General features: G+C 39.7%; 3 protein-coding genes across 4 annotated transcripts; 1 reads left to right on the top strand and 2 right to left on the bottom strand.

Annotated features, from left to right (window-relative positions):
• Positions 1–90: 90 nt before the first annotated feature.
• On the bottom strand, positions 91–12,355 carry nbr1a (NBR1 autophagy cargo receptor a). 2 transcript variants are annotated; one of them, XM_044336932.1, is made up of 22 exons: positions 12,155–12,355; positions 11,732–11,794; positions 11,600–11,618; positions 10,756–10,778; positions 10,088–10,270; positions 9,657–9,728; positions 9,287–9,519; positions 8,917–9,036; positions 8,354–8,653; positions 7,854–8,013; positions 7,200–7,448; positions 6,645–6,770; positions 6,446–6,521; positions 6,161–6,274; positions 5,811–5,990; positions 5,473–5,634; positions 5,100–5,251; positions 4,511–4,932; positions 4,094–4,179; positions 3,565–3,652; positions 3,158–3,257; positions 91–1,844 (listed from the first exon to the last, which is right to left on the bottom strand). In XM_044336932.1, exons 1-22 carry the CDS (start codon positions 12,254–12,256, stop codon positions 1,656–1,658), a joined length of 3,219 nt encoding a protein of 1,072 aa, XP_044192867.1. In that variant the 5' UTR covers positions 12,257–12,355; the 3' UTR covers positions 91–1,655. The 2 variants fall into 2 exon arrangements, with proteins under 2 accessions (XP_044192867.1, XP_044192868.1); XM_044336933.1 differs by lacking the exon at positions 8,354–8,653.
• A 90-nt stretch (positions 12,356–12,445) lies between these two features.
• psme3 (proteasome activator subunit 3) lies at positions 12,446–18,878 on the top strand. The gene is made up of 10 exons (XM_044336934.1): positions 12,446–12,588; positions 15,129–15,161; positions 15,280–15,342; positions 15,817–15,921; positions 16,050–16,098; positions 16,411–16,529; positions 16,827–16,963; positions 17,121–17,175; positions 18,256–18,342; positions 18,466–18,878. Exons 1-10 carry the CDS (start codon positions 12,547–12,549, stop codon positions 18,544–18,546), a joined length of 771 nt encoding a protein of 256 aa, XP_044192869.1. The 5' UTR covers positions 12,446–12,546; the 3' UTR covers positions 18,547–18,878.
• Positions 18,879–22,682: 3,804 nt separating this feature from the next.
• g6pc1a.1 (glucose-6-phosphatase catalytic subunit 1a, tandem duplicate 1) lies at positions 22,683–26,902 on the bottom strand. The gene is made up of 5 exons (XM_044338611.1): positions 25,610–26,902; positions 25,399–25,508; positions 24,503–24,608; positions 24,254–24,369; positions 22,683–23,973 (listed from the first exon to the last, which is right to left on the bottom strand). Exons 1-5 carry the CDS (start codon positions 25,825–25,827, stop codon positions 23,465–23,467), a joined length of 1,059 nt encoding a protein of 352 aa, XP_044194546.1. The 5' UTR covers positions 25,828–26,902; the 3' UTR covers positions 22,683–23,464.
• Between the last annotated feature and the right edge of the window lie 82 nt (positions 26,903–26,984).

Raw genomic sequence — 26,984 nt, 5'->3', positions numbered from 1 at the left:
AGAATGTACAGTAGCTATATACAGTTCAGTGTGGCATAATAACCTACATTTAGACATTTTTCATTAACAGAGGGGCAAAGAGACAAGAGAGATGTGCAAATAGTTTATTGGCGGATTGACAGTAGAAGGGTTTTTAAATGTATACACTCTGTGGCAGAAGAATAATTTGACAAGCACAGTAGATATATTCAGAATTATTCTCTAGAGTATGATACTTTAAAACATGGACAATCATCAACATAAGAAAATAAGGTTCAAAAAAACCCCAACCACACACACACACACACACACACACACACAAACACACAAAGGAGGAACAAGTCAAAAAAAGAAAACAGACGTACATTAACTTAAACCCGCACACACCACAAACAATGTCAAATCACCATATGTATGCATCAGTAAACTAATAATCATGTTTGATAAAAGGCAATGAAATGAAATTCAATATACTTGGTTCCACTAAGAGATTGAGGAATGTGTTGTTAGAGACATCTCAGTTTGGATTAGTGCTAAATGACAGTTGCTAAAGTTTCGGTTTGGTGGTTGGATGAGGACACGTGAAAATGCAGGCAGAGGGTGTTAAAATATGATGCGAAGCGGATTTTTATTTATTTTTTTAATTTTTTTTTTTTTTTCCCCACTGTGACTGTGCTAAGACCACGAGAACACGACTCATCTCTAAGCCTCTACCTGTCATGCAGGTGTCTCCTAAAAAGCAGTAGAAAACATCTGTGTCTGAACGGTGATCCGCTCCAGACGGTTTTTGTATACATTCCACATGTCAACGTCTAAAATAACAGTACTCTGATACAGAAAAAGATTGCATTGTTTAGGCAGATTTCACTACGATAAATCGAGAAAAAGTCTTACATATCTGTTTGTTGTTCCTACTACTGCACTGCTGACCCTTAACACCCAGAATACCCATGTAGCTTCAGTAAAATCACCTTAAATGACAGCCGGCTTTTCAGAACATTTTTATCTTTTTATGACATTCAACAATATTCATCTTCACTGTTCTACATGTGAGATATAATCTAGCCAAGCCCTGTCAAAAGACAAATTACTTTTCAGAGCCAGAGGAAGCAGCTACGACAGCCATACGAACACTAAGATGAAGAGCTGAAATTACACACTTTTGTCCAGTCAAAAGTACGGCTCCTTCTCCTTTTTGACCAACACATAAAGCTCTATTGCCCAGGTAAACAAGGCATGGCAAAGGTTAACCACAATCCATTATAATCTACAAGTGTTTATATGGTTAATCTAAATTAAAGGCAAAGGCAGGAGAAGCTGTACATAAATGCTTCTTTGTCTCTAAATCGACAGTGTCCGAGAATGAAAAATAAATGCTCCTCTATCATTTTTGTTCCATGTTTTTTTTATATTTCAAGTGATATTGTTCTTCTATTAGCTTTACTCTTGGTCCAAATTAACAATCCAACCTTTGAAAAAAAATCAATTGCATTAATCATAAATAGGTTTTCTTTGACTCTACTTTTAATAACTCAAAATAAATCCTGACACTGGAAAGGCTGAGCGACACACAGGTCATAATCGAAATATATTCTCTTTACATTATGTTTAAAAAGGGTCAAATCAGTTACTTCCTTTTACAGCCTCACAGTAGCCCTCTCACAGCTTTCTTTCCCTCAGTGTTGAGTATCGACAGCTTTGTTCTGGCGATCCTCGGCCATCTGCACCAGCTCGTTGACGGTGTGCAGCAGGCTGTAGCCGTGCTTCCTCAGCAGCCGCTGGTTGAGCCGCTGGTCTCTGAAGCCCATCTCCAGCAGCATTGCCATCAGGGAAGGGTCCTGCCTGGTGGCTGGGTCGATGCCTCGCTGGAGAGGCGAGACAGGGCGGGTAAGATGAGAGGTGAGAGGAAAAGGGGAGGTTATGTAGACAATACTGGTCTGATGGGTTGATGCATCATCAGACAAAAGATGTAGCGCAAATTCAGTGGATTCCTGCCATCTGAAATTTAGTTTTAAACAAAAAAACAGTCCAAACAGAAGAAGGCTGGCTAATCGACGCGGTTTTACATATAAAATAATCAAATTTCAAACAGTATTTACGATCTGAAGTCAAATAAAATTTAAGCCTCAAACTTGGCAATCAAATGTGGAGATTAGGACTTGAACTTGTCAGGTGACACCCAACTTCTAATCAAATACATTAAAACAAACCATTTGGTTGATGGAGCTTTTTGGCAGAGTTACACAGCAACAAAGTTACCTTAATGATTAAATAAATAAAATGACTTCCTCCCTAGTTAACCACACAGACTAGAGGCTAGTGACAGAAATACCTACAAAATTTTCTTGTGTCTATATCAATGTTTCTCTCATTCTGGAGACCCTAAATTCATTTTTATCCTAATTAGATTACATGTTATGATTATCAGCACTGTTCTTTAAATAATTTTAAAGCTGAGTTGTAATTGTTATATATTAAAGCAATTTATAAAACAATTAACACATTTTTATGCATCAACGCTGCTGTAAATTCAGTCATTCTGCACTGTGTGATCTTTATTCCTCTATGGAAGAATGTCTGCAGTTTCTTCCCACTTTAATTTTCTCTGTCGCTGCCGCTGTCCCATGTTGTCAAAGTCACAGTCAGTCCCTGGATGCCGTTCTTCAAATATCACTGCAATTCTGTCATTTCATCAACCACTTGCAAACTTTACGCCACCACCACCGGTGTCTAGACTCTGGAGGATCTCCTGTCTTCATACGGGCCTACACTCAATGAAGACGCTTCACATCAATAGAGTTTAGTCTTTTTCTGTTACTAACCTCAATAAAGAAAAGTATCTGCCAAATCTGCAATGTGATACACCAGTTCTTCCCATTTTAACCACAATTTTGGAGGGACGACACATTTTTGCATGTTTAGCTGTTATGCAAGTATCTTAAAATAATTGTGGTGTAGAGTACTGTCTCTTTACCCAACTCTTTGTCTCTTCCTGTGCATTTATCTGCACAGGAAGAGAAGAAACCATTTGTTTCTTTTAAGTACTTGTTCTTAGCAATAAAGAAAATGAAAAGTGAAAACGTACCTAAATGCTGCAGTTGTACTTTGATTTGTTTTAGCTGTACATGTCGGCTAGATTGTTTTAAAATGTAGATGTAACAGTTGCTGTGTGGTGTACCTGTATTGTACAGTTTGGTCCAGTGAAGAGAGCCTTATAAGCGGATGCTGCCACAGAAAGGGCCCCCTTGACAAATCCTTCGGTGATGCCTCCTTGGCCCCTGGTACGAAGACAAGGATGTGGTAACGCTGGGTTATGTAACAGTACTACAGGGAACAGCGTGTTCCAGTTACTCTTGTTTTCACAAAAGCAAAGAGATGAAGAAGACAAAAATACTTGTTTAAAGGTGCATCAGATTGCTTTAAGTGTCAGTGATTGTACAGACTGACTCTTCATTATAAGATATTAAATCAAGTTCTAACATGATAAGATGATGGATGTAGATAAACACAAAAGAGAAACTAAAGTGCAGGAATTTCTTCCACTAAAGTTAAGCAGATCAAGTTTTACTCTTTGTTGTATTGCACCTTGGCTGCAGCGCGTTGCTGGGTCTGGGGTTATATGTCTCAAAGGCACTGGATGCTGAGCCTGCAGATCTCGACAGACCAGATGATACTGCAGAAGAGATAAAAATAAGGAAATAACAACACACACACACACACACACACACACACACACACGCAACTCACATAATATTACAGGAGGAACCGAACCTTCTGCTGAAGCAACAAATACTGAAAGCCTGTGCTTGTTTACTTCCTTTCTTCCCACAAAGGCAAAATGTGTTTCCTTTCTCGCCGACAACTAAGTAGTGAACTGGTAATTCAAGTCAACTACTTTAACAGAAGGTTGTAAGGCAACACTGAAGTTAAACAGTCCTGTTTTACATTTAAGAACATGTCATTGCACTGATGAACACCTATTAAACTCTGGTAAAGATGTTGATACAGCTTTAGCATGTGTGCCACGCTGGTCCTGAGCCATTTGTACCAGTATGTACTATGATATCGCCATGTTCTGACTATAAAATCAAGTGACTCTGATAATAAAACTCACCATTTAAGTGGACCCTTGGTTGGTGTGGCTCATAGGTTTCACAGACCGGAGGACTGGGGTCCTCAGCCAGGTACAGTGCCTCAGACCTGAAACATACAGTAGACAACTGAGATTTAAACCATGTAAGGCTGCAGAGGAAAGATAAGCAGTTAAAATAAATACAGTCCTTTTGTCCAAGCTGTTCTCACGGGAGGAAGATCCTGATCTAACTCATTTCTTGCAGCAGGAAACAGAACAACTAGTTGATGCATGGGTAAACAAAATCTGTTATTTCCAGTATTTTAGGGTTAAAATTTAAAAAAACAAACAACACAAACAAACAAAATGCACTGTAAAACATCTGCGATATCTATATATCTCTCTTTGGAGTTAGAGAAAAGGTTGTTTTAAGCATGCTAACAGAGAGCCCCGTCTAACCTGGGTGAGTAGAGGGTCGGCGGGGGCAGCAGGGGGTCAGGCAGGACTGGTGGCGGCACCACTTCAGGAGTGAGAGTCACAGCGTCCAGGGTTTGGGAAGCACACAGCATCTGATTCACACTGCTGTGGATGGGAGGGACAGGTGGAGACCAAGTTTTTAATGAGGTATTCTCGGCAGCGACCACCTCCGTCTGCTCCCGCCTCTCTATCGGTGGTGCCGCCCCGCCCGGCTCGGGGTCGGAGTCTTCCTCTTCCTCCTGCTGTTCGTCTGGGTTTGCTGAGGTCACGGCGACATCAGTGTCAGGCTGCGACATGGCAGAGCTGTACATGGACTCCCCCAGAGGACGACTGGTGTCAAAGCAGTCTGGGAGGACAATGATGTAATCGTCGCAGGAGGAGACTGAGGAGGTCTGGCTGCTGACCTGAGACACAGGAGGAGAGGTTGATGACGTTTGTGGACTTTTTGTGCTTGTAACATAAATATAAAACACACAAAGCAGCAAAGACACTCATGAGTAAATAGGATGGAAAACTGCAGACATGTCAAGAAACAGATAAGTGTTATTATAAAAAGATTAAATGTGTTTACCTCATCCCAGTCTTCTCCTTTGGTTCCACTCTCTTTCTCTTTTTGAGTATCCTTCACGTTTTGCATTTCATCCAAGACCACGACCTCTTCGTCCTCGTTATCATGGTGTGAACTGATGTGCAGGTTTTCAGTCTCTGGTTCTGGTGGAGAAGCTTATAAGTGGGGAAAAAAACACCAGCGTGAGCATGTAAATATTGCAGGTGAGGCTCCATTAATGAATAATTAAAACAATTAAGCCATGGAGCTGTGATTACATCCAGTACCTTATTAGAGAAGGTAAATTAAGCAAGCTTTAATGTCTCTATATCAATGTTTCTATTGAAAATAAATGCCAAAATTATAAATAAACACAAAAAGGATGTGATTCTCTAACCTGGTTTTGTCTCCTGGCTGATCTGGTTGAGACCGGTGCTTGGAGGTGAAGCTAAACTCTCAACTCTGATGGCACAGATCTCCTCATTTCCTTCGTGCACCTTCTCCGTCTTCTCAGTCACCGCAGCTCTCTCCAGGCAAAAGCTGGGGCCCCGGGAAACAACTGGAAATGTTTTACGGAAGAAAAAACATGACTATCTCATTGTGCTACTACTCTGTTTCTGAGCAGAGGGCATTTTGATAATAGTGTAGATAGTTAGTGCAGTAGAATGATAAGTCTCTTTAGCAGCACATGGTGATTTTAATGGTCGCCATCAGGGAGGCACAGCTGCTCCTCACCCTGTGTTTTGTGGCTGCTGTGCTGGGCTCTGCGCAGGGGTCTGTGGTCGGGAGCTTCCTCCAGGGTGAGGGAGCGGATGACCGTCTCACAGAGGAACTGGGCTCCACTGATCTCCTCCTCCCTCTCCTCCTCCAGGGCCACCGGCTCCAACAGCTCCCTCTGGTGCCTCAGCTTCACTCCTGACCAAAAACACAACAAATTTAAACCCACATTATGTTTCACCTTAGCTTAATAGATGTTTTTTTCTTTTGTTATCTGCTTTTCCAACAACAGCCTTTGTCATATTCATACCGTTAAACACACACACACACACACACACAGAAACTTTCTAGTACTCAACCAGTCTTACCAAAAAGTTTTCTGACCCCTGTGACCTCTATGTCATCTTTTATCTGTGAAGTGATGGCCGGCTTCTCCAACACAGGGGCATCGTGGGGCAGAGGCGATATGCAGGGTGTCAAATCTAGAAAATAGAAAAAAAAAAAAACAACATACTAGCATAGTCAAAATAAAGTTGATAAGTGTAGCTGTAATTCTTCGTACAAAACAAATAACACCCTAAACCAGGAAGTAGCATCTCATCACTCATGTTAAATCAAGTGTCTCAGTGTTTAAAGCATCATATTTTGCTTACCGACAGGCGTGTTGTTCGGAACCTTCTCCAACTCTTGCACAATATTTATATCCAGCAACTCAAATGACAATAGATCCTAAAAAAACAGAAGAGATGCAGAAAAATTAGCACATAAAGCACGTCAACTACTTTTTTTTTTTTTTACACAATTTGGCTCAGTTTAAAAACATGTAAACACCGGAGCTTTCTGAGCGCGCACCTGTGCAGTCAGCAGGTCGACTGAGGGAAAGTAGTAGTCTTCATGGCTGAGGTCCACTGACAATATAGTGCTGCTGTCCTTGGACCTTATCGCCTTCTCCTTTTCCACTGGCCTCAACTGCTCCTTCTGAGGCAAAACACAAGATTGTCATCGTTAATATCGTTGTTCATTCAAAGACGACCATTTATCTTATGTTTACGAAGGCTCCAACTTTAAATGATTAATACTAGAATTTCAAATATTTGAAAAATGTGCAGACACATTTTTAAGAGTATTATTTGTGATTTGTGTTTTTATGTGTCTTCAGTCATTACAATGAATCTTTTCCATCTTTACCCTGAAAACTTACACAGACTTCAATAACAAAAAGTGAACTGGATAAGGTTTAATGTAAAATAATTGAGTGTTTTAGGAAAATCAATTGCATGATTCATAAGCAGCAACAACTAAATGTAACACTTAAGTATCTCAAATAATGTTACAATTTAGATGCACATGTCCACAGTTAATGTTCTCGCTGCAGCTGTGCAGCGTGTCATCGGATATCAGACTTGCCAGTCGTTTGCTCTGATGTTCGAGTGCGTTGCGGCTGTCGCCGGGGTCGACCACGATGCTGCACCAGACACGCGGGCCAAACTGACACCCGCAGTGCGCCAGCCGCCAGTGGGAGGTGTACGTCCCCTCCATCACAGGAGCGACAAAGGCCACACTGACCACGCCCACTTGTCCGGGCAGCAGCAAGGGGACTGGCACCTCCCTCTTCTCCTCTGACGCCAGGCCGAGGTTTCCCCACATGAACACTAGCTGGGTGCACGCACACACATACACAAAACACAAAATAGGAATACGCATGCGAAAAAGCACAAAGACGACGGCATGCAACCAAAGTCACACAACGGGAAAAAAATACACACGCTCAAGTGAGGCGCACACACACACACACACACACACACACACACACACACACACACACATTCAAACAGTGACACAGACTTAAGAACTTAAACCACAACATAGATTCAACTGAATTTAAATAATAAACATCTCACACAGAAAACACATTAGTTGTACTGTATTAGGCTGGGTAAGAAATCTTAGCTGGTGTTAGTGGATAAAAAGGAGGCAATGAGTTGAAAGGGGACTCAAAGTGGAAGTGAAGCAGGGGGCAAAGAGAGTGGAGCCTGTCCTCACGACGGGTGGGAGGGGTACCTTAGTCTCTGAGGTCCAGCTGATAGTGCCCGAGTTCCTCATCTTCCAGTATTTGATGAACTTGGTACCAGGCTCCAGACGGGTGCCGTCAGGCAGATTTTCATCCAGAAACAAGGCAGCCATAGTGGGCACCAAGGACGTGTGCGAGACCCCGGGACCCCTAGTTTCAAGTGTACAGAGCATTGTTGAAAATAGCCCTGGTTTCTTATAATACCCATCTCTTTTGTTCTCTACGAATCAAAAAAGCAGGACCCCAGATTTTTTTGCAGCTCAAAAGCATTTTTTCTTAGAAAATCTATGAAGCAGCAGCAGCAGTTTTCACATTGAGGTAGTTCCAACATTTTCCACCACCCCAGAGCAGCCAGCGATACACTCATACAGACTAGATAACAAAGATGGCATATTTTGATTTCTTTTCTTGGAAAAAAAAGACTTTTTTGCATCCATGCTGGGTTCGAGGTACCCAGCACTGTTGGACGCCCTTCCGAGGTGGCGCTTACTCTGGACTGGAGGCCTGGGGATCAGGGGCCGGGGCAGGGATGGGACCTTGGGCTGGGGTTGGACCTGAGGCTGTTTCAGAAGCAGCAGGGGGGGGCAGGGCTGGGACCTGGGTGGAGGCGGAGGCCATGTTAGTCAGGTTGGCTCTGCCTGAGGTAGAGGGCCCACTCCACTGCAGCCCCCTCTTCTCCAGTCTCAGTTTCTTCTTGATTTCCTTCACTTCGGCTCTTAGCTGCCTCCTTTCTGCTTTGAGGCGCTGTCGCTCGGCCTTGCGCACTGTCCTGTCTCCTCGCCTTGGGAACCTGGTTTGAAATGTTATCAGGAAGACCTATTTGTTGACTATCAAGAGTTTTTTTTTTTTCAAAAACAAAACACGCATAATTCATGAATTACAGTGCTCTAGCTGCTAGAACAATTTGCATTCCTGCTGTGCATCTATTTTTTATTTGCTTGTTCTATTTCCTCCAATAATGTAAAAAGGCCAAGTGAAAGCAAAAAAAAAATGCTAGCACTGTTGTATTGTTTCAAGATGCGGGACAATTAATCTTCAAGCTTTTAGGTTTACCTTAATTCTCCCGACATTCCATGCTCAGGGATGGACAGAGGTGTCTTGGTTCTCACGAGGTTGTGGCTGGGGTCATGGCTATGTCTGCACATCTCACACAGGATGCAGGACGGGCATACACTGGCGGAGAAAAGAGTCAACATAGACAGTTGAGAGAGAAAAAAAAACATTAATTGGAATTCTTATAACACTGCTTATAGAACAAACTGGGAAAAAAGGATGTCATAGACAGGATTCATATACACCAAAGGTCTATAATGTAAATAAAACATTATGTGTATTTAGTTTGTATCTTACATAAGCTACTTATTTAGCTGCAGGATTTTCCTCAAAATACATCTTATTACATTAGAAAGTCTTCCAAGCCTACCTGCATTTGTAGGCCCCTTCAGAGGTGAGTTTGTTGCAGCTGCTGCAGTTTGGGGTGTAGCCAAGTGATCCATTTGAGGTGGAGGGACCTGGCCTGGGCCCTATGGGACCACCACTAGCCCCACTGGCCTCACTGACCTCGCCGGGCCCATCAGGAGATTTGTGGGTACAGCACTGGCCAGAAAAGTCATTGCACATCCTTTCCACTACCTCCTTCACCACCTCATCTTTAAACTATGACATAAAAAAAGAGTTTTAGTTATATAAGTAGAAGCCGAATGCTACTTTACATTCAACGACACCAATATTAATCATGTATCAAACACAAAATGTTCAAGGTGGTGTTACTGCTTTACATCAAATGTTCTTACCTTCTCCATGTATGATCTAAACCACATGGGAGGATCTTCTGGTTTGCTCCCTTTGCTGTCCTTTACAGTGACCTGTGTAAAAATACATCAGACTTGCATTAAACCTATGAAGATTTGTTATATGACACATTCCAGGTGACCTTGATTTAAATAATTAGGCACAAATAATTAAATAATTAGGCCTTGGCTCTTTTCTCTATGCGCATTCAGCAGTAGTGGCCTCTACAAAACTGTAAAGATTCCACCATTGCCAGATAAATGCATAGGAAAATGTTATCTGACCTTTAAATAAATTGATTTGGGGGCAATGACTACATTAAAATAATTTCAGAAATTATATCACAAGACCTAAAAAACAGTTACTGATACTGATGCCAGAAATATGTTCAAGAAAGTGGAAGAAGAGGAGGAGAATCTGTTTGGTTCCTTACAGCTTCTCGCTCGGGGGTGACCTGTGTGCCCTTGTCCACTGTCTTGACCCTGGATGGATAAGGAGGAGCGGGTCGGAGGTCTCCTTTCAGCTCCTTCACCTCTGTCTTCAGCGGGCCTCCACAAGCCTGGCCTTTCATCTTGTACACGTTCATGTGCAACTGGTTCCCCTGCTTCTCTGCGCTCTGTTTGAAAAAGTAAGCATTAAAAACACACACCAGGGGGACACCGACACAAACATATCCAAAATGCAAATAACACATGAGACATATTCAAGGAACAATGTACACATATTACTACTCAGTGACTTCTGATAAAATAAACTGTTGAGTATTCAATCTATCAACACAGCGTAGTTGTGCTTGTGCATATTTATTCACAGATAATTTTCTATTTGTCTTCCTTGGTGCACTCAGTACAGCTACAAGTATGGTGTATGAGATCCTGTCATATTATGTCCTGTGCCTAGAAAGTGGAAGCCACATATGGAGAAGTACGTCATTTTCATTCATGTCTTCCTCTAGGTGGTGAGGGTTGATGTGAAGTTCAACGGCCACTACAATTTCCTATATTCTGCATTTTCTGCACTTATCCTTCTGCAATGACAATGTCTAATGTGTTGTTATATTTCACCCTGACTTCAGCCAGAAACCCAGCAGTGCCTCAGTACCTTGATGGCTTCTTCATATTCATCTGAAATAGAAACAAATCAACAGTAAGTTGCTTGAACAATTGACAGGTAACAAGTAAAGGACAGGTTCACAATTTTTCAAGTCTGTCTTAAAACAAAAGTCAGCTGCCCATATGAACACTGAAAGAGGTTTTACTCGCTGTAATCATTCCTCTTGTTCATACTGGCTATTTAAAGATCCCCTTCAAATGTGCTTTCAGTGTATGTGATGGGGAGCAAAATCCACACACACATTTTGTGCAAAAATGCATTTATCTGATGCTTATATGAGGCTTCAGCAGCGTGAGTTAGTCATATCAAGTGGATATCTGCCACATACAGTCTTTTTAGCATAAAACTGTTTCCTTGGACAGTGTTTCCCTGTTGAGCTGTGGTGGAAGTATAGTAAAAAAAGAGGGACTTTGACACTAAAAAGACTGTAACATCGAATTATATTTCTTTCTTAATTTGACTCATCAAAGTTAATCTGAAGCTTCATATTAGTTTCAGACAAACTCTTAAATACATTTTTCCATTGAAGGAGGCTTATGGATTTTGTCCCCCATCACTTACATTGTAAGTGCACTATGAAGGGATCTTCGAATGGGCAGTATGAAGAGGAGGAATGATTATGGCAAGAAAAACCTATTTCAATGTTCATTTGGGGACCTGACTATTGATTTAAGACAGACTTGAAAAATTGCAAACCCATCCTTTAACATTTCCTGTATCATGTAGTTACATATAACCTTATATTAAATGTGTATCAGTGTAATCTATATTCTTCTTTAAATAATTTTCCTCATGAAACAATGATAAACAACTAAATAAACATGTATCTCACCTTGACTGTTTATGCAAATCTGAAATAAAGAGTGAAAAGGGTCCGAATGAATAACAAAATCATAATTCTTCAACCACTTAAAAAGGTCTACATCAAAAAAACAGTGCACAATATAAACACACACTCTCTTACCTCTTCATTATCCTCATCAAAGTACTTTACTTGAAAGTGGTTGATTCCGAATGATGCCTTAATCTGAAATATAATTTAAAAAATTTGAGATTAAATTCATAGCAAACATCATATTATAAAATTATAACTTTTTTTTTCTTCTTACACGTGTAAACATCAATTATGTCACGTTGAGATGAACCTCTACAGCTACAGCTACTGTATTACAACGCCGTGTTAAGCGAACTGAGCAGACTTTCCGTGCGTATTTTAGTGACGTGCTGCCTGGCTTAAAAGAAAATATCTCGTTTGTGCACATTTTGTCGCAACAACATCGACTGTCCTTCAACTGGGTCCTATTGTTTACGTGTCTAGGCCATGTCTGGGCCTGCTTTTCACCAAACTGCGCCAGCATTTAGCCAACACGCTCTGCTAGCAGCTTACCCAAGCTTCCACCGAGTCCCACTCCAATTTGTCCAAATCCTGAGCCAGAAATCTCTTCACATTCCCCCGAAAATTGACTTTAATAGTAACAGGGAGCCCCATGTCCGCCGCTTAGGAGCATATAATGGCTATCATTTGCGGTGACACCGGCCTGTTTGATCCCTGTTGCCCTCGACTGTCTTTTCTTGTTTACATCGTCAGCTGCGTCGAGAAAAATACGGTGACGTTTTTGGCGCATGCGCGTTCCCAACACCGCGTTTTAGCGTCGCGCGGTATTGTCGTCATCATTAAGCTCAACACAAGTGTGGCTGAGAAGTAAGCAGAAGCCACACGTTTACAGGTGAAGTTAATGCAGTTGGGACAATCGTTATTCGCCTGTTTGATCACATAAGATGTCTTCACTCCTGAAGGTGGACAATGAAATTAAAACCAAGGTAAGTTTTGGCTTTTTGAAACTCCGGTTACGGGTGTTTGGTGCGTTGTTGTTGCCATTTGTTTGCTTGCGTGTTAGCCACATTTTGTAGCATGATGTGATCAGATAAGGCCAGGCTAACAGCGGCTAATAGCGGCTAACCGGCTTGTTTCCCGCCTGTTACGATACACCTGTCAAAACTGCCAACAGGTGCTGTGTCGCGGTGACGTTACGCTCCACGAGGAGTGAACTTAAGTTTCTGCTACAACCTCATGTGGATGAATACAGTCACCATTACAGGAGCACATGCACAAAAAGAAGGCCTTACCTGCCAAGTTAGCAAACTCAACAAGCTGCCGTTGACATACCAGGCGTCAAGCCAGCTTAATATTACGGTTTTCACACGTTTATTAATGAGCCAGCCACATTTGTAGAGTCCCGAGTGATAGGTTAGACCACAATTAGCTCACCTAAAGTCTAATGAAGTAAAGCCTACAACAAAATTGAAAACCTTTGGGGTCAGAGTTAAAAGACCACCAAGAAGCCCCAAGATGAATGGTTAAGATTGAGACATAAATATTGATAATATAATGATATTTAGCGGCGGCTGATTCTCCGTTTTTGCACCACTTACACTTGTGAAAAAGTGTTAGGCATCAGAGCAAAAGCCTCAACGCTATTTAAACCCACTTTCGGTTTTGTGACTCATTAAAGGTATAGTGGTTTTTGGTCTGGTGTGGTCTGGACGGGAAAAAGCTGTGAAATTGCCCTTTTTTATTTCTCACAAATAGAATAAAGGTTTCACAAATCTGAAAGTGGGTTTAAACAGCATTACAGCTTTTGCTATGATGTCGTACACTTTTTCATAAGTGTAAGTGGTGCAAAAATGGAGAACCAGCTGCTAAATATCATTATTTATGTTTCCCTTAACTTTTCCCTTAATCTCAAATCGGAAGCTGAGTTCACCGTCATGTTTTCAGACATATAAAAATACTGAGCTCTGAATAATTGTTTGTGTCAATGGTTTTTCCACAAAAAAGTTCTATTAGCCTATTTTGTTAGAAATTGTTAAAATTACATCTACTCCTTCTTCCTCCATTTAAAAATTCTGAATCTATTTATATTAAAATATTTTCATTTAAAAAGTTTTCCTGTCAGACACGAGATGTCTCATACTTCACTCATCAAGTCAGTTCTCAGTGTTTGTGCACTGGAGGCTTCAAGTTTCCACATCACATTTGTCTATGTTGAATATTCGACTAGGATCTGTTTCCAAAATAGTTGTGATGTCACAAATCATGCTCATAGGCCCACCTCTTTAACTCTTTAACTTTCCATTTTCAGCAGATGAGTGTCTAGTGTCAAACTCTGCACATACATCATTCTGCACAGTGAAGCTCAAACATCTTACTGAAGGAACAAGAAGAAAAACACATTTTTGAGTGGAGCGGGAATTTAATGTTTATTTTTAAGGACAAGTATATAGCATGAAGTTATGGCACATACCACAGCATTTATAGCCTAAGCTAGTGTGCAATGGTGGGCCCTAGTTGGGCTTTTAAAATGCATAAAACTCAGCAGCAACACTCAATAATACATATACATACATTACAACATGAAACTCAACAGCAAAGCACATACAAAGCAGCACAAACATACCATAAAAGTTTCGTAAAACATCAAGCACCAGATCACTCATGACTACATGACTGACCTGTCTTTAAAAGCTGTTTCAGTTTGAGTTTAAGATGTTCCCACTCATAATCTAGTTTGAGTTCTGTGGATAAAGAGTTCCACATGCTGTTCCCCCGAACCAGAGAAAGCCGTCTGTCTGAGTGAGAATTTACAAAAGGGCACCTTACAATTCCCGGTAGACGCACCTTGTGAGCTCAGTGGAGTTACAAAACTTAATTCACATAAATATATTCCAACACCAGGAATGAAAGCTTGGGAGAGCAATATTTCTGAATTGGGACTTGATTTAGATTGGGACACAATTTGGAAGAATCTCTCAGGTGCCTCTATAAACCCAAATCGCCAACACATCCACGTTGCCATAGAGCCTACTTACCGCTCTAAATTTGACATCAGATGCAAGTGACACCAGATCCATACTGCCCTTTTTGCCTCCATGGAACTTTGGGTTCTTTTCTCCGAACTGTGGAGGAGTGTCCTGAAGTGTTTGTTGTTGAGCTTTGGAGAAAGGTGATAAGTACCCTCTCACAACTGGTGCCGTGGCAACTGGTCGACCTGACGGCTGCCAAGAAGATTTTAGTTCAGCAGTAGAAACCCCCACATGACATTTCAGTTGTTCACCGGCTTCAGTATTTTCTGGGCAGTTCATACCTTGAACTATCTTGAATCAGTAGCTCTCAACCAAGGACAATATATGACAACCCTGATAAAAGAATGTATGAGATTTTATAAACAGATGAAATGTCCTGTGTAACTAAAGAACATTTTGTCATATTTCAAAGAAAACAGCTGTATTTAAATAAAGAAAAAAGATAAGTGGCTTTGTAAATGATCTGATATTTGGACTCTTGTCTTATGTTTTTGCAGGTTGATGCTTTCAGGGAACGTATCACTGCAGAAGTAAGTATTGGATATCTTGGAGAAAAAAAAATATGGCATGAGCACTTTTACACACACAGCTATCAAAAACTGTCTGGCTTTCGAGCAATTCCCAATTAACCATTTGCATCTCTTTCAGGCAGAGGATCTAGTTGCAAATTTTTTCCCAAAGAAGTTACTGGAACTTGATCATTTCCTAAAGGTCAGTGACATGTTCATTCAACTAAATGTACATTATAGTTTTAGATCTGTATACATCCTGGTTAGGAGTGGGTGATACGGATTAAAGCCTCTATCATGGTATATGTAGTTTTGTTACCTCTATATCGTGATGTAGTGAACTTCTTTTTCTTCTCAGTATGGATAGTTGAGGTAGAAAATTCCTTCTCATTAATTTTTGACTTAAAAGTTTGAGAAGTGTTTGGAAAAAATGGAAATGGGAACATCTGTCAGAAGCTCCAGAACAGCTACTAACAGTTGTGATGAGATTTTTTTTTTTTCTGTTTATGGATAAAATAACCATAAATGGTTTCTGCTAAGCCAGTATGCTACATACCTGACAAAGCACTCAATGACATTGATACAAAAATATATATATATAATCTCGTCATATAGCTGTCACAAAGCATCATTTGTAGAGAAAAATAGTACAGTTGATATCGTTGTTGTTTTTCAGGATCCAATCATAAACATCACTGAACTGAAGGAGATTCACTCGGAGATAAACCTGACAGTGCCAGACCCCATCCTGCTCTCAAACCTCCATGACGGACTAGAAGCGGTGAGGCTCCATTATAAACTATATTTAAATCCTCAATGAAGGCTTAGAATAAATACTGTGTGCAGAGTAGATGTGAGAAATGGTCCTTAATCCTTTTTTTTTTTTTTTTTTTTAAATTTGTTTCACAGCAAAACGCCAAAAAGCGAAAGCTGGAGGATGGAGGTGGGGAGGACAAGGGTGAGTATAAGAGTTATAGGATCCTAGTTGTTAGACAGACACAATTTTAAGTATGAACCAAGGTCAAGAATCATTGTGCTGTGAATTACTGTTGTGTAGCCTCCCTGTGTTTGTATACGAGTAGTGCCATGACTATCATTCACCCCACATTATGTAAACGAGTTTTGTTTTTGTTGCAAGATTAAAAAGTTCCATTTAAAGACATTTTACAGTTTTATGTGTATGGCGTCCTTTATACATGATAATCACTCTGGATCCTTTTATGTTTGATGCTTAATTCTTCTACCCTCCTTTTGCTCCTCCTTCATGCAGTGACTGGCACCAAGGTTTTCGTCATGCCTGGTGGGATGATGAAGAGCAACGCAAACCTTGTCGATCTCATTGAAAAGGTCAAACCAGAGATCAGGACGCTCATAGAGAAATGTAACACAGTAAGTAATGTCTCACACATTAAGCAAGGACCGGACTCATGCATCAGTGGTTTATCTCAGTAATGTTATAGTGCTTTCAGAAAAGGCAACAGTTAACCCTACATGACTGCCAAGACATGAACTGTTACAGCTGTAAATGTATGTGTTTGACAGATGAAGACCTTCCCAGACAGTTACTGCAGGTGTTGCGTGGCTAAGACCATTGTACATCTTGACTTGACTGATTGTATCCCAGATGTTGCTCTCTCCTTTTTCTAAGCAGTTTTCTTCTTTTTTTTTTTTTTTTTTTAAATTTAGGTCAAAATGTGGGTCCAGCTGCTCATCCCCAGGATAGAGGATGGCAACAACTTTGGCGTTTCAATCCAGGAGGAGACGGTCGCTGAACTCAGAACAGTTGAAGGAGAGGCGGCATCTTACCTCGACCAGATATCAAGGTTTGTAGAAGTCCTAACCATCATGTACATAATACACAGCAGGGCATGAAACTGGTGCTAAATTAGCTCCCTTTGCTGTTAGCTTATTTACTTGTTTGTGTCTTTGAAATTTAAAAGTCTGCTTCAACACAGGTTTGTCTGTCTTCTTTACTTCTAGATACTACATCACAAGGGCAAAGCTGGTTTCTAAAATAGCAAAATATCCACATGTGGTAAGTAAATATTATGTAAAACTATTACAGCAGGTGTAAAGCCAGGCTAGCAGCTCTGTGAGGCTACACTTGGGCACAGCAGTACTTTGAGCCAAATGCTAACGTCAGCATGCTAACATGCTGATGTTAAGCACAGCTGAGGCTGATGAGAATATCATTTAGTTTTTCAATGATTTAGTCATAAATAAAATTATTGGACAAATAAAAATTCTGACCAGATGGTGGCGCCACATAAATAGTTAAAGGTTCACCAAAATTATCATAATTCATTCTCTAGGGACCATGGATGTCTGTACCACATTTAATGGCAGTCTATTCAATATTTGTTAAAATTTTAATTAAAAAACACAAATGTCAAGCTCAGTAGGCTTCATCCTATGGGGACAATGAATGTTTGTGCAAAATTTCATGGCAATCCATCCAGTGGTTTATGAGACATCTCAGTCTGGACCAAAGTGGTGGACTGACCTACATTGCCATTCTTAGAGCCATGCTGCTAACATGGCTAAAAATAAAGTAGAATGTACTGACAAGACCAGTGGATATCAAAAAAGAAGCCCTCAGAAGTATCCATTATGTGGCCCAGAATGACAACCGATAGAAGTTCAAATTAAACAAACAAAGGCACACTGCCAGAAATAAAAAGGCAAGACATGAATATCACTATGCAGGAATCTGTGTTTTGACTGATGGGTGAGACTACAAACATACAAAGAAAGGAAAAAAAAAAAACACATGGTTGTCGTTTGATGAAAATGGTGCCACCAGAGGCCGCCAAAGCTGTTTGACCGCTCCATTTCAATATAGGCCAGAAATTTGAACCATTTTCACAAACATGTTACCTTTTTGACTCTTAAATAATGTATGTGTTCATAAATCATGCAGTTTTGTGGGTTACTTTAAATCTAAAAACTCTTTTTAAGAGGTCATTTCAAGCCACAAAGTAGTAAAAGTAAAAAAAAAAAAAAGCTGTGTGGACTTTTTTATATTCACTGTGTAAGGCTGTGGCTTGCTGATATATTTAAATGGTGATGCAGAATGAAACTGAACAATGAATGATTCAACTTTCTCTCTTATTAGGAGGACTATCGGCGCACAGTAACGGAGATTGATGAGAAGGAATACATCAGTCTGAAGATCATAGTATCGGAGCTCAGAAATCAATACGTATGTCACGTTCTTTATTTCTCTTATCACCATTTACTCAAGTTTTAATTTGACTAATAGACAAGTTTTGCTTTTGCACAATCATACTGATGAATGCAATACCTTCTTTTTCTACTTTCTAAGGTAACGTTACATGACATGATCCTGAAGAACATTGAGAAGATCAAGAGGCCACGAAGCAGTAATGCTGACGCGTTGTACTGATGTTCATCCAGCCATCAGAGCGTCCACCCCCTCATATCCGCCCCCCCACCCCCGTCTCCCTGCCATAGCTGTTGAGCTACAGTAGCCTGGCCCTGGTCCACAGGACTACAACTAGACATTCACCTACTTCAGTACAATCAATACAGTCCAGTACAAAAACATAGCTTCCATAGATGGACACAATGCACATGTTTTTGTTTTAATTGTAAAATATTTTTCCTGTTTTAAACCCTTTTTGAAAACATAATTATTCTCTCAAAAATTGAGAGACAGATCATAGACAGCAAAAATCGTTATGTATTTTTTAATTTTAATTAAACATTTTGTCCTCAGATCTTTGTGAAATGGTTTCATTTGTAGCTCTTAAGAGAATTCAGAGTGAGTTGGTTTGTTTCATGCCCACTGCTTGACGAATGTTTTTAAATTTTTAATGAAGTCTTGAGACACCAGCTACATCTGGAGAATGTTTTTTTTTTTTTTATAGGCAACACAACAAGAAAGCGCTTTTTTTCCACTGAATGTTATACATTACATGATAGTGATAGTAATAAATATGAATATTAAACAGGTGTTACCTCCACAATGACTTAATGGTTTTCAGAGAAAATCCATAAGTCCCCAAAGCATCTCTTATGTTAAGGCATTGATTCTATTAAATAAAAACATTTTTGATAATAAGTTTTTGATTTTTCTGCATGTTTTTTGCACAGTTGCTTTTCAATTATCAGATAAAAGTTTTAGTTTAATTTTTTAATGCATAGATGGAGACACTCATTAACAAGTTTGTGTTTAAGATATTAAATACCTGCAGTACTGTATTGTGACCTGCAGGTGTCACTGTGGCATCTATCTACCACTTATGATCTGTTAGCAGCTGGTCAAAAAATAACAGCACTGACACGAGTGCTGAGATAAAGAAGAATGCAGTTGTATTTAAATAACTCTTTTCAACTTATGCTCATGTAGTTCTGCACAAAATAGAGAAAGAACTTCAGTTTTATTCAATGATTAATGTTTTGATTTTTGAGAGCCCACCTAGAAAATCTGATTATAATTTGGTCTTCTGAATGTGGCAGTATATCTGAAACCTTGACCAAAATAAACAATCTGAGTTTTAGCCATTTGGATCCTGTTTTGGGAATATAGTTGCTCAACTTTTTAAAAAAAATGTTGCTGAACTGCCCAAGATCATAGGTTTCATGTGAATTTTACTGTGAAACCTGTTTTTTGTTTCTTTGTTGTTGTTTTTTTTTCCTTTTTTCAACTTTTTTGCCCTGGTCCACATTAACTTTAAATGTTCAGAGTGACAAATCTAATCATCTTAAATGATCTGCCACATCAGTTAAAGCTAAATCACAAAAAGATAGGTGCTTTCCTTAAGTAAAAGTTCTAATAAAACAATATAAAACTACTCCACTGCAAAAAGTAAAAGTCCCTCATTCAAAGTTAAATAAGTATTATCAGCAAAATAGACTCAAATGATCAAAAGTGAAAGTTCTTGTTCCACAGAAGAATGAACCCATTCGTTAACATCATTATACATGACATCATTAGATTATTTTTGCATCATTGTGTAAGTAGCATTTTACTGCTGTAGTGGGTTGAGTTGGAGTTAGTTTATCTACCATAGTTACAACAGTTGCCAACCTAGGGGTCGGGCCCCTCCAAAGGGTCACCAGATAAATCTGAGGAGTCGTGAGATGATTAATGGGAGAGGATAGAAGGAGAAACAAATGTATACATTATTTGACTTTTCTCTAATCTCTAATCTTTTTTGTGAGTTATATAAATATTGGAGAGTTTTACATCTTTGAGTCTCAATCATTCATTTGAAACAGTGAGAAGTTTAGAGGAGAAATCATTCATTAACTCATGAGACAAGCTGTCCCAACCTGCCTTTTTTAGAAACTTTAGAACCGCTGGTTTGATCTGAATTTTTATAAGATTTTTGTTTCGTTTTTTTGTAAATTAAATGTACTACCCTGTGGAGATCATGTGCTTATGGGAAGTTTCAACATCCAACTCTTGCCAGTCAGCTGTTTTGTTTCTAAATGCAAACTTGCTCTCACCTGTTTTCCCTGAACTGCACCATTCTGGCAGCGTTTTCAATCAATGCAGGCTTTCACCTTAGTTTCCACTAATGTGCACTACATTATGTGTACTCTGACATTCTCTCCTACACTTGGATTAATTGTTTTGTTTTGTTTTTCCACATGAGACAGCAGTGATACATCATGATCTGTACATCATAACTGAGAAAAACAACCAATCTGAACTCATACTGAACTGTCATAAATATAAACTGATGTTCCTGACGCAGTCACTGCTGTCTGTCCCCACCAACCTGTCTGTCTTACACACCCACAGTGTAGCCTGCCCATACAGAGCAGCCCCATATAGATATAGATATGGATATAGATAAGTAACAGAAAGGTGTTATGAGGGCTGTCAGAGATAAGATGGTCAGAAAGGAGACATGGGATTTGCTTGTGGGAAATGTCACAAGGCCACATTATGTCATAATACAGGTCTCACATTTCTCTCCCACCTGGTCCCTGTCCACTGAGCTCTTTCTATTTGTAAACTAGGATGACAATATGTCATAGTATATATAAATTTGTAAGTGATGAAAAGCTAAATTTTGATGTTTTGAAAACCAGTGGTGGAAAGTAACTAAGTAAATTTACTGAAGTACTGTACTTATGTACAATTTTGAGGTACTTGTATTTTACTTGAGTATTTCCATTTGATGGTACTTTATACTTCCACTCCACTACATATCAGAGGGAAATATTGTACTTTCTACGCCACTACATTTATTTAACAGCTTTAGTTACTTTTCAGATGAAGATTTGACACAATGGATAATATAACAAGCTTTTAAAATACAACACATTGTTGTGGTTTCCGACCTTTTTGGCTTTGACATCTTACAAAAAGCAGTGTGTAGTCGGGGTCACATTTCAGATGTCTATGAAGTGTTAACAGCTCCACCAAATAGTGATTTTTCCCTCTAAACTTCTCACATGGTTTCATTTCAATAAATGTGCAAATGATCCAATATTTCACCAAAAATCAAAGATTAGAGAAAAAGTCCAAAAACTGAAAACAGATTTGTGTATCAGAACTTTGTTTTTTCTTCTTTCCTCTCCCATTAATCATCTCACGACCTCTCAGATTCATCTGGTGACCCTTTAGAGGGGCCCGACCCTTAGGTTAGGAACCACTGGACTTAACTAACTAACTGTATATGAAGTAGTTGAAACTAGCTCCACCTCCAGCAGCTACAACAGTAACACGCTGCTCGAACACTGATGCTTCAGTATTAATAATCTAATGATGAATGTCATATATAATAATATATCAGTCAGAGGAACCAAACCACTACTTTTACTGCAATACTTTAACTACATCAAGCTCATAATACTTATGTACTTTTACTGCAATACTTAAACTATTTTTTGCTGCTAATACTTGTGTACTTTCACTTAAGTAGGATTTTGCATGCAAGACTTTTACTTGTAATGGAGTTTTTACATTTCTGTATTGGTACTTTAACTTAAGTAAAGGATCTGAATACTTCTTCCACCACTGTTGAAAAGTCCTGTGATGATCTCTAATTATATAGGGCATCATTTTCCTACTTTTTTATCACTTCTACTCCAGTGACTTTAGGTGACTCACTAGTTTTAAAATCTAATGAGCAGGGTTGCACAGTATGTCTCTTAAAATGTGATAGTGGTCTCCGCAATCCTGCTGATCTCAGTAACACACATCTCAAGATCCTTTGATATGTCGCCTGAACAATGTACCGCTTTTAAAGCCGTATGCATGGGACACACGTGGTGCCTGCATTGCATTCTGCCCCTTGACCCTCCATGTCTCATTTGAAAGCTCATGGCTGTCGTGAAAGACAGCGTCACTATGTGGGACTGCCGAGTGAATGGAGCATGCTCGAGTTAATATTTAATTTGGCTGTTCCTGCCAGAAAATTAATCAGTATCAGTTGGAAACATTCTGAGAAAACTGACTGACTGAGGGCAACGCAGCACATCTAAAACAAGCACTTCTCTTTATAGAAAGAAAATGATTATAAAATCTTTTTTTATTCAAACTGCAAACAATATTTTCGTTCCATCATTTATTAATCATTGAACTGAAAAAGCACTGAAGTGCTACCTACATTTTTATAAAAATATTCATTTACATGTGTATTTTCATGCTGATATTGAAGGACCCTGCGAAGAAAGTGGGCCTTCGTCTTCTTTCAAATAATGTCTTCCGAAGCAAATAGACTTGTCAACATTCAAAGAGCTTGAAAGCAGACAAAAATAAACAACCATAATTTGATTTTCCGAGAGGTTATAAGATCAGCAGTTTGATCTAACAGGATTTAACAGTAAACAGACATTTGCAAATGTATGCATTTTAAAGAAATTGATATTTTTGAATATGCACTTCACTTTCATACAGATACTTAAGATTGAAGAAGATTAATATCATTTTCATGTTTGTGTGTTAAGCATAAAACCTGAGCCAGGAGACGATTAGCTTAGCTTAGAATAAAACTGCTAGAAAACAGCTAGCCTGGCTTTGTTTGAAGGTAACAAATTCTGCTGACTACCGCCTGTTTCCCTCTGTTTTCAGTCTTTATGCTAAGCTAAGCTACATAGCTGCTGGCTGGAGCTTTATATTTAGCACATAAACATAATAGTGGTATCGATCTTCTCATCTAACTCTCAGCAAGAAAGCAAAGTTTATCTTCCAAAACCTTTTCATTTTCCTTTTAAGGAACTCATATCCAGGCCAGTCCTAAAAGTCTACATGTCCTAGTGTCATAAATGTGGCAGAAAACAATCCAAGTATGTATAAAAAAATTGAACTGATGATTGACCCTAAACAAGAAGTTGGTCCTAAATCACAAGTTCTTGTCTTCTCTCTTTTCCTTGCAAATCCAGCAGAGAGCCCATGGCACCAGGGTGGTGGGGATTAAAAGTGCAACCACACTTTTACCAAAAGACAGGCAATAGAAAGTCATGTGGTTTTCAGAGGAAAATGTCCATCCATCCAACAGCTGAAGCAGGAATAGGGAGACAATAATACATCCCATCTTGAAAGTGGCACTTGTGTTCTTATTCTTGGTGCCTTTGTAGAGGGGGGAGTGCAGGCCCAGGCCCAGGCCAAACAGTGTGCCCATGTTACGCAGGAGGCTGGCGAAGGGAGTGGTGTCCATGTGGACCCACTCAGCTCTCACGCACCACTTCTGGGCTTTCTCCATGGTCCACAGCAGGTCCACACCCAGAGCCTTGAGCAGGAGGTAGAAGCCCACAGCGAAGGAGGTCAAGAAAAGGGTAATGAAGAAGTATTTCTTCATGCTTGCACAGTAGATCCACTTCACCTTGGAGACAGCCTCAGCTACTAATACACCTGATAAAAAATAGATAAGAGGGTCAATCAAACAGTGGCCACACTGTCTCTTCTGAATTAGAAACTTTAACTTATATGATTATAGTTTATATTTCTGGCCTAACATGATTATGTTTTTGTTTTTAATCTAAATCTTACCTGACTACATCCCCAAACTCTGTTTTCCAAATATTATGTGTATGAAAAGGGAAGCCAATTTAAATCTTCACAAAAACCAGATGTTCATTATCATAAAATGTATCAATATTGAATTCTTGCTGAATTATCTGTGAAGACTAACCTGTGATGACTCCAGCAATAACCTGGTGTGGGAAGTGGGCAGCCATGTAGACCCTGGATACGCAGACCACCAGCTCTACCAGGCCCATTAGTGTCCACAAATTTATTTGCAAGAATCTGACAGAGTGAATAGGCTACTGAATGTGATTGCATTGCGCCCCAGAGGATCAGAGAACAGTAAAATTACATTTGAAGATAATAGTTTTATTTTACACCAAAGAAATTGATGATTGTTTTGCCAAAGACTCACTTGTATAGTAACGGAGGACATTTCTTCTCTGTCGCAACAGTGAGTAGCGCTGTTACCATCACATACCAGACCCCTGCAGCACCCATAGCGTGACCCGAAGGACTTCCTGTGAGGAACAGTTTAAAGCTTATTCTCCCAGTTTATTAACTCCATTGGCTTCATCTTCAGAGAAACAGTTTATAAGTTACAAGAAATACAGGCCACATAATTTGCTGCACAGATTTACTGTGGATATAATATCCTATTTTAGTGTTAAAATTATTAAATTGTATTAAATAAACTTGAGTAGTTGTTAAATGTCTGTTTTTTATCCAAAGCAACTTACATGTGAGTCAAGACAATCAAGCATTAGAGGACTTTGACTGGTACAAATTCTCACATAGCTGAACTGGTTCAAGTGCAATAAGAAAGAGCACTAGACAGAAGTGCTCTAACTCCACTCTAAGCCTAACCTGAAATCACATGTGCAGTCATTTCTAAGCGCACAGTGAATACACAACCAGGAATTATGACGATAACACTGAAATCACATATGTACACAGGCGTGTGTACACAGTAAAGGAAACTGGAGTAGATGTGATCGCTAAACTATTGAAACACTGCTGTCCAAACTGAACTGTCTTCTAAAATTTAGAAAAAAAACTACATAAGGACAAAGGTACTGGTGTTTATAACCAAGTTATCATGTCTGAGATCATATTCATTCAAAGAAAGTCATGTGCATGTATCAAACACTATAAATATTATCTGGCAATGATGTACTGAAGTATTAACAAGGTTAGTAGTTCATTATACCAGATCAATCTAATCAGTCTTCCAGACAAAATCATTAAGTTCCTCAAGGAAAGACAATGAACTGCAATAGTAATCTACTACAGGTCTTCTATGAACTGTACCTGGTCCAGTCTCACATGTGATGGGGAACTGCTGTAGAGAAGGGGCCAGTCCTGCTCGATAAAAGCGGGTCTCATGAACCCACCAGTATGGCCTCTCCCCAAAAAGAACCCTTTCATGGAAAGACCAAGAAACTCAAAATACAACAGTTCTCTCATTTTGCGTGTGTTTTAATTTTGTGTTTACCATTACTTCGAGATTTCAACAGATTACCATTTCAGGACCAGATTGAGCCAGTCTCCGATGACAGCCACCCAGATGAGCCTGAGCCCTGTGTCCCTCCGCAGGTGGAACCAGATTGGGAACCAGCAGAAGAAGGTGGTGTGCAGATCGGCCACTGTGGACGCCAGGCTAAACAAGCCCTCATACCTGCTGTATTTGGTCTGCAGATGGACCGCCAGCTCAACCCCCCAGCTGTGGAGAAGATCCATGATATCACGACCCAGACCTCTGCCTAAGGATGATGCACTGAATCTTGAGTGTTTTCTGGTTTTTTGTCAGTTAGGTTGCTGCCAAGCTCTCTCAGGCAGTCCAGTCTGTCTGTGTGTGAGATCCACATCGGACTTTACTCAAAGGTAGCAAATTTGTTTGCCTTTGGGACAGTGCAGACAGCTTCCTTAACCTTTACACCCCTGAGAACCCTAAAATCCATCATTACAGAAATCACCTACCGCCCCTCTGACAGATCACAGATTTCTAGGAAACCTCTTTTTTCTCTCTGATCATGAAAATGAAGTAACTTCTGTTTTGACGTCAAGCCAGTTGCTTGTGAAATCAATTGATCTTGGCCCACAATTTATCCTCTGTGTCCCATGGACAGTCATATTTTTTCTTGAACTTGAGCTTGAGTGATGCCATTTTCATCATAAACGTGTCAAGTTCCCTCAAAACAAGATGAAATACGAGCTCATCTGTGGGGACTTCCCTGCCAGATCTCCCTGTCATTACAGAGGAGTAACTTGTGCACAACCTACAATCAGCCAATCACCTTTTTCTGTTTTATCACCGACTATCTCCCCAGCTTCTACTCAGTCTGAACTCAATCATTTAATCATTGATCTCCTTATGTAACCTACAAATGGGTTACTCCATCATTCCGACCACTGAGATGTTTTCACCAAATCATCAAGAAACACAATTACATAACTGACAAATTATTACTTAGTGGCCGCATGGGTGAGACAAATAGTGTGAAAAATCATTGGACTTAGTTTTAGTCTAAACCAAAGCACTGTGGAGTATGTTATTTGTTCTAAGACATGAGGAAAAAATAGCTGATATTTAAAAATAATTTTGCAGCTCAATGAAAAGCAAATTTTACTCTGTAGGATGTTGTGTGATTGATTTAATTTAGGTAACAATTGTGAAAGATAGGCCTAACAATTGGTCAACAGACTTCCTGTCTCTGTGCTACGTACAGTAGTTGAGTGAGAAAGATACCAATTGACGTTTTGTTTTCCTGCTATCTTTTCAACTTGTTTGTGTGACAAACCTCCCAAACTCTCCTGACTCCCAGTATTTTATTACACATGTGCAAGGTCCAAAGATCAGCGTGAGCATGCGTTTAGGCAGTGGGTCCCTTGGTATA

Source organism: Thunnus albacares, chromosome 20 (genome assembly GCF_914725855.1).
Source record: "Thunnus albacares chromosome 20, fThuAlb1.1, whole genome shotgun sequence".
Classification (NCBI taxonomy): domain Eukaryota; kingdom Metazoa; phylum Chordata; class Actinopteri; order Scombriformes; family Scombridae; genus Thunnus; species Thunnus albacares.
This window is presented reverse-complemented; position numbering and strand designations above follow the sequence as displayed.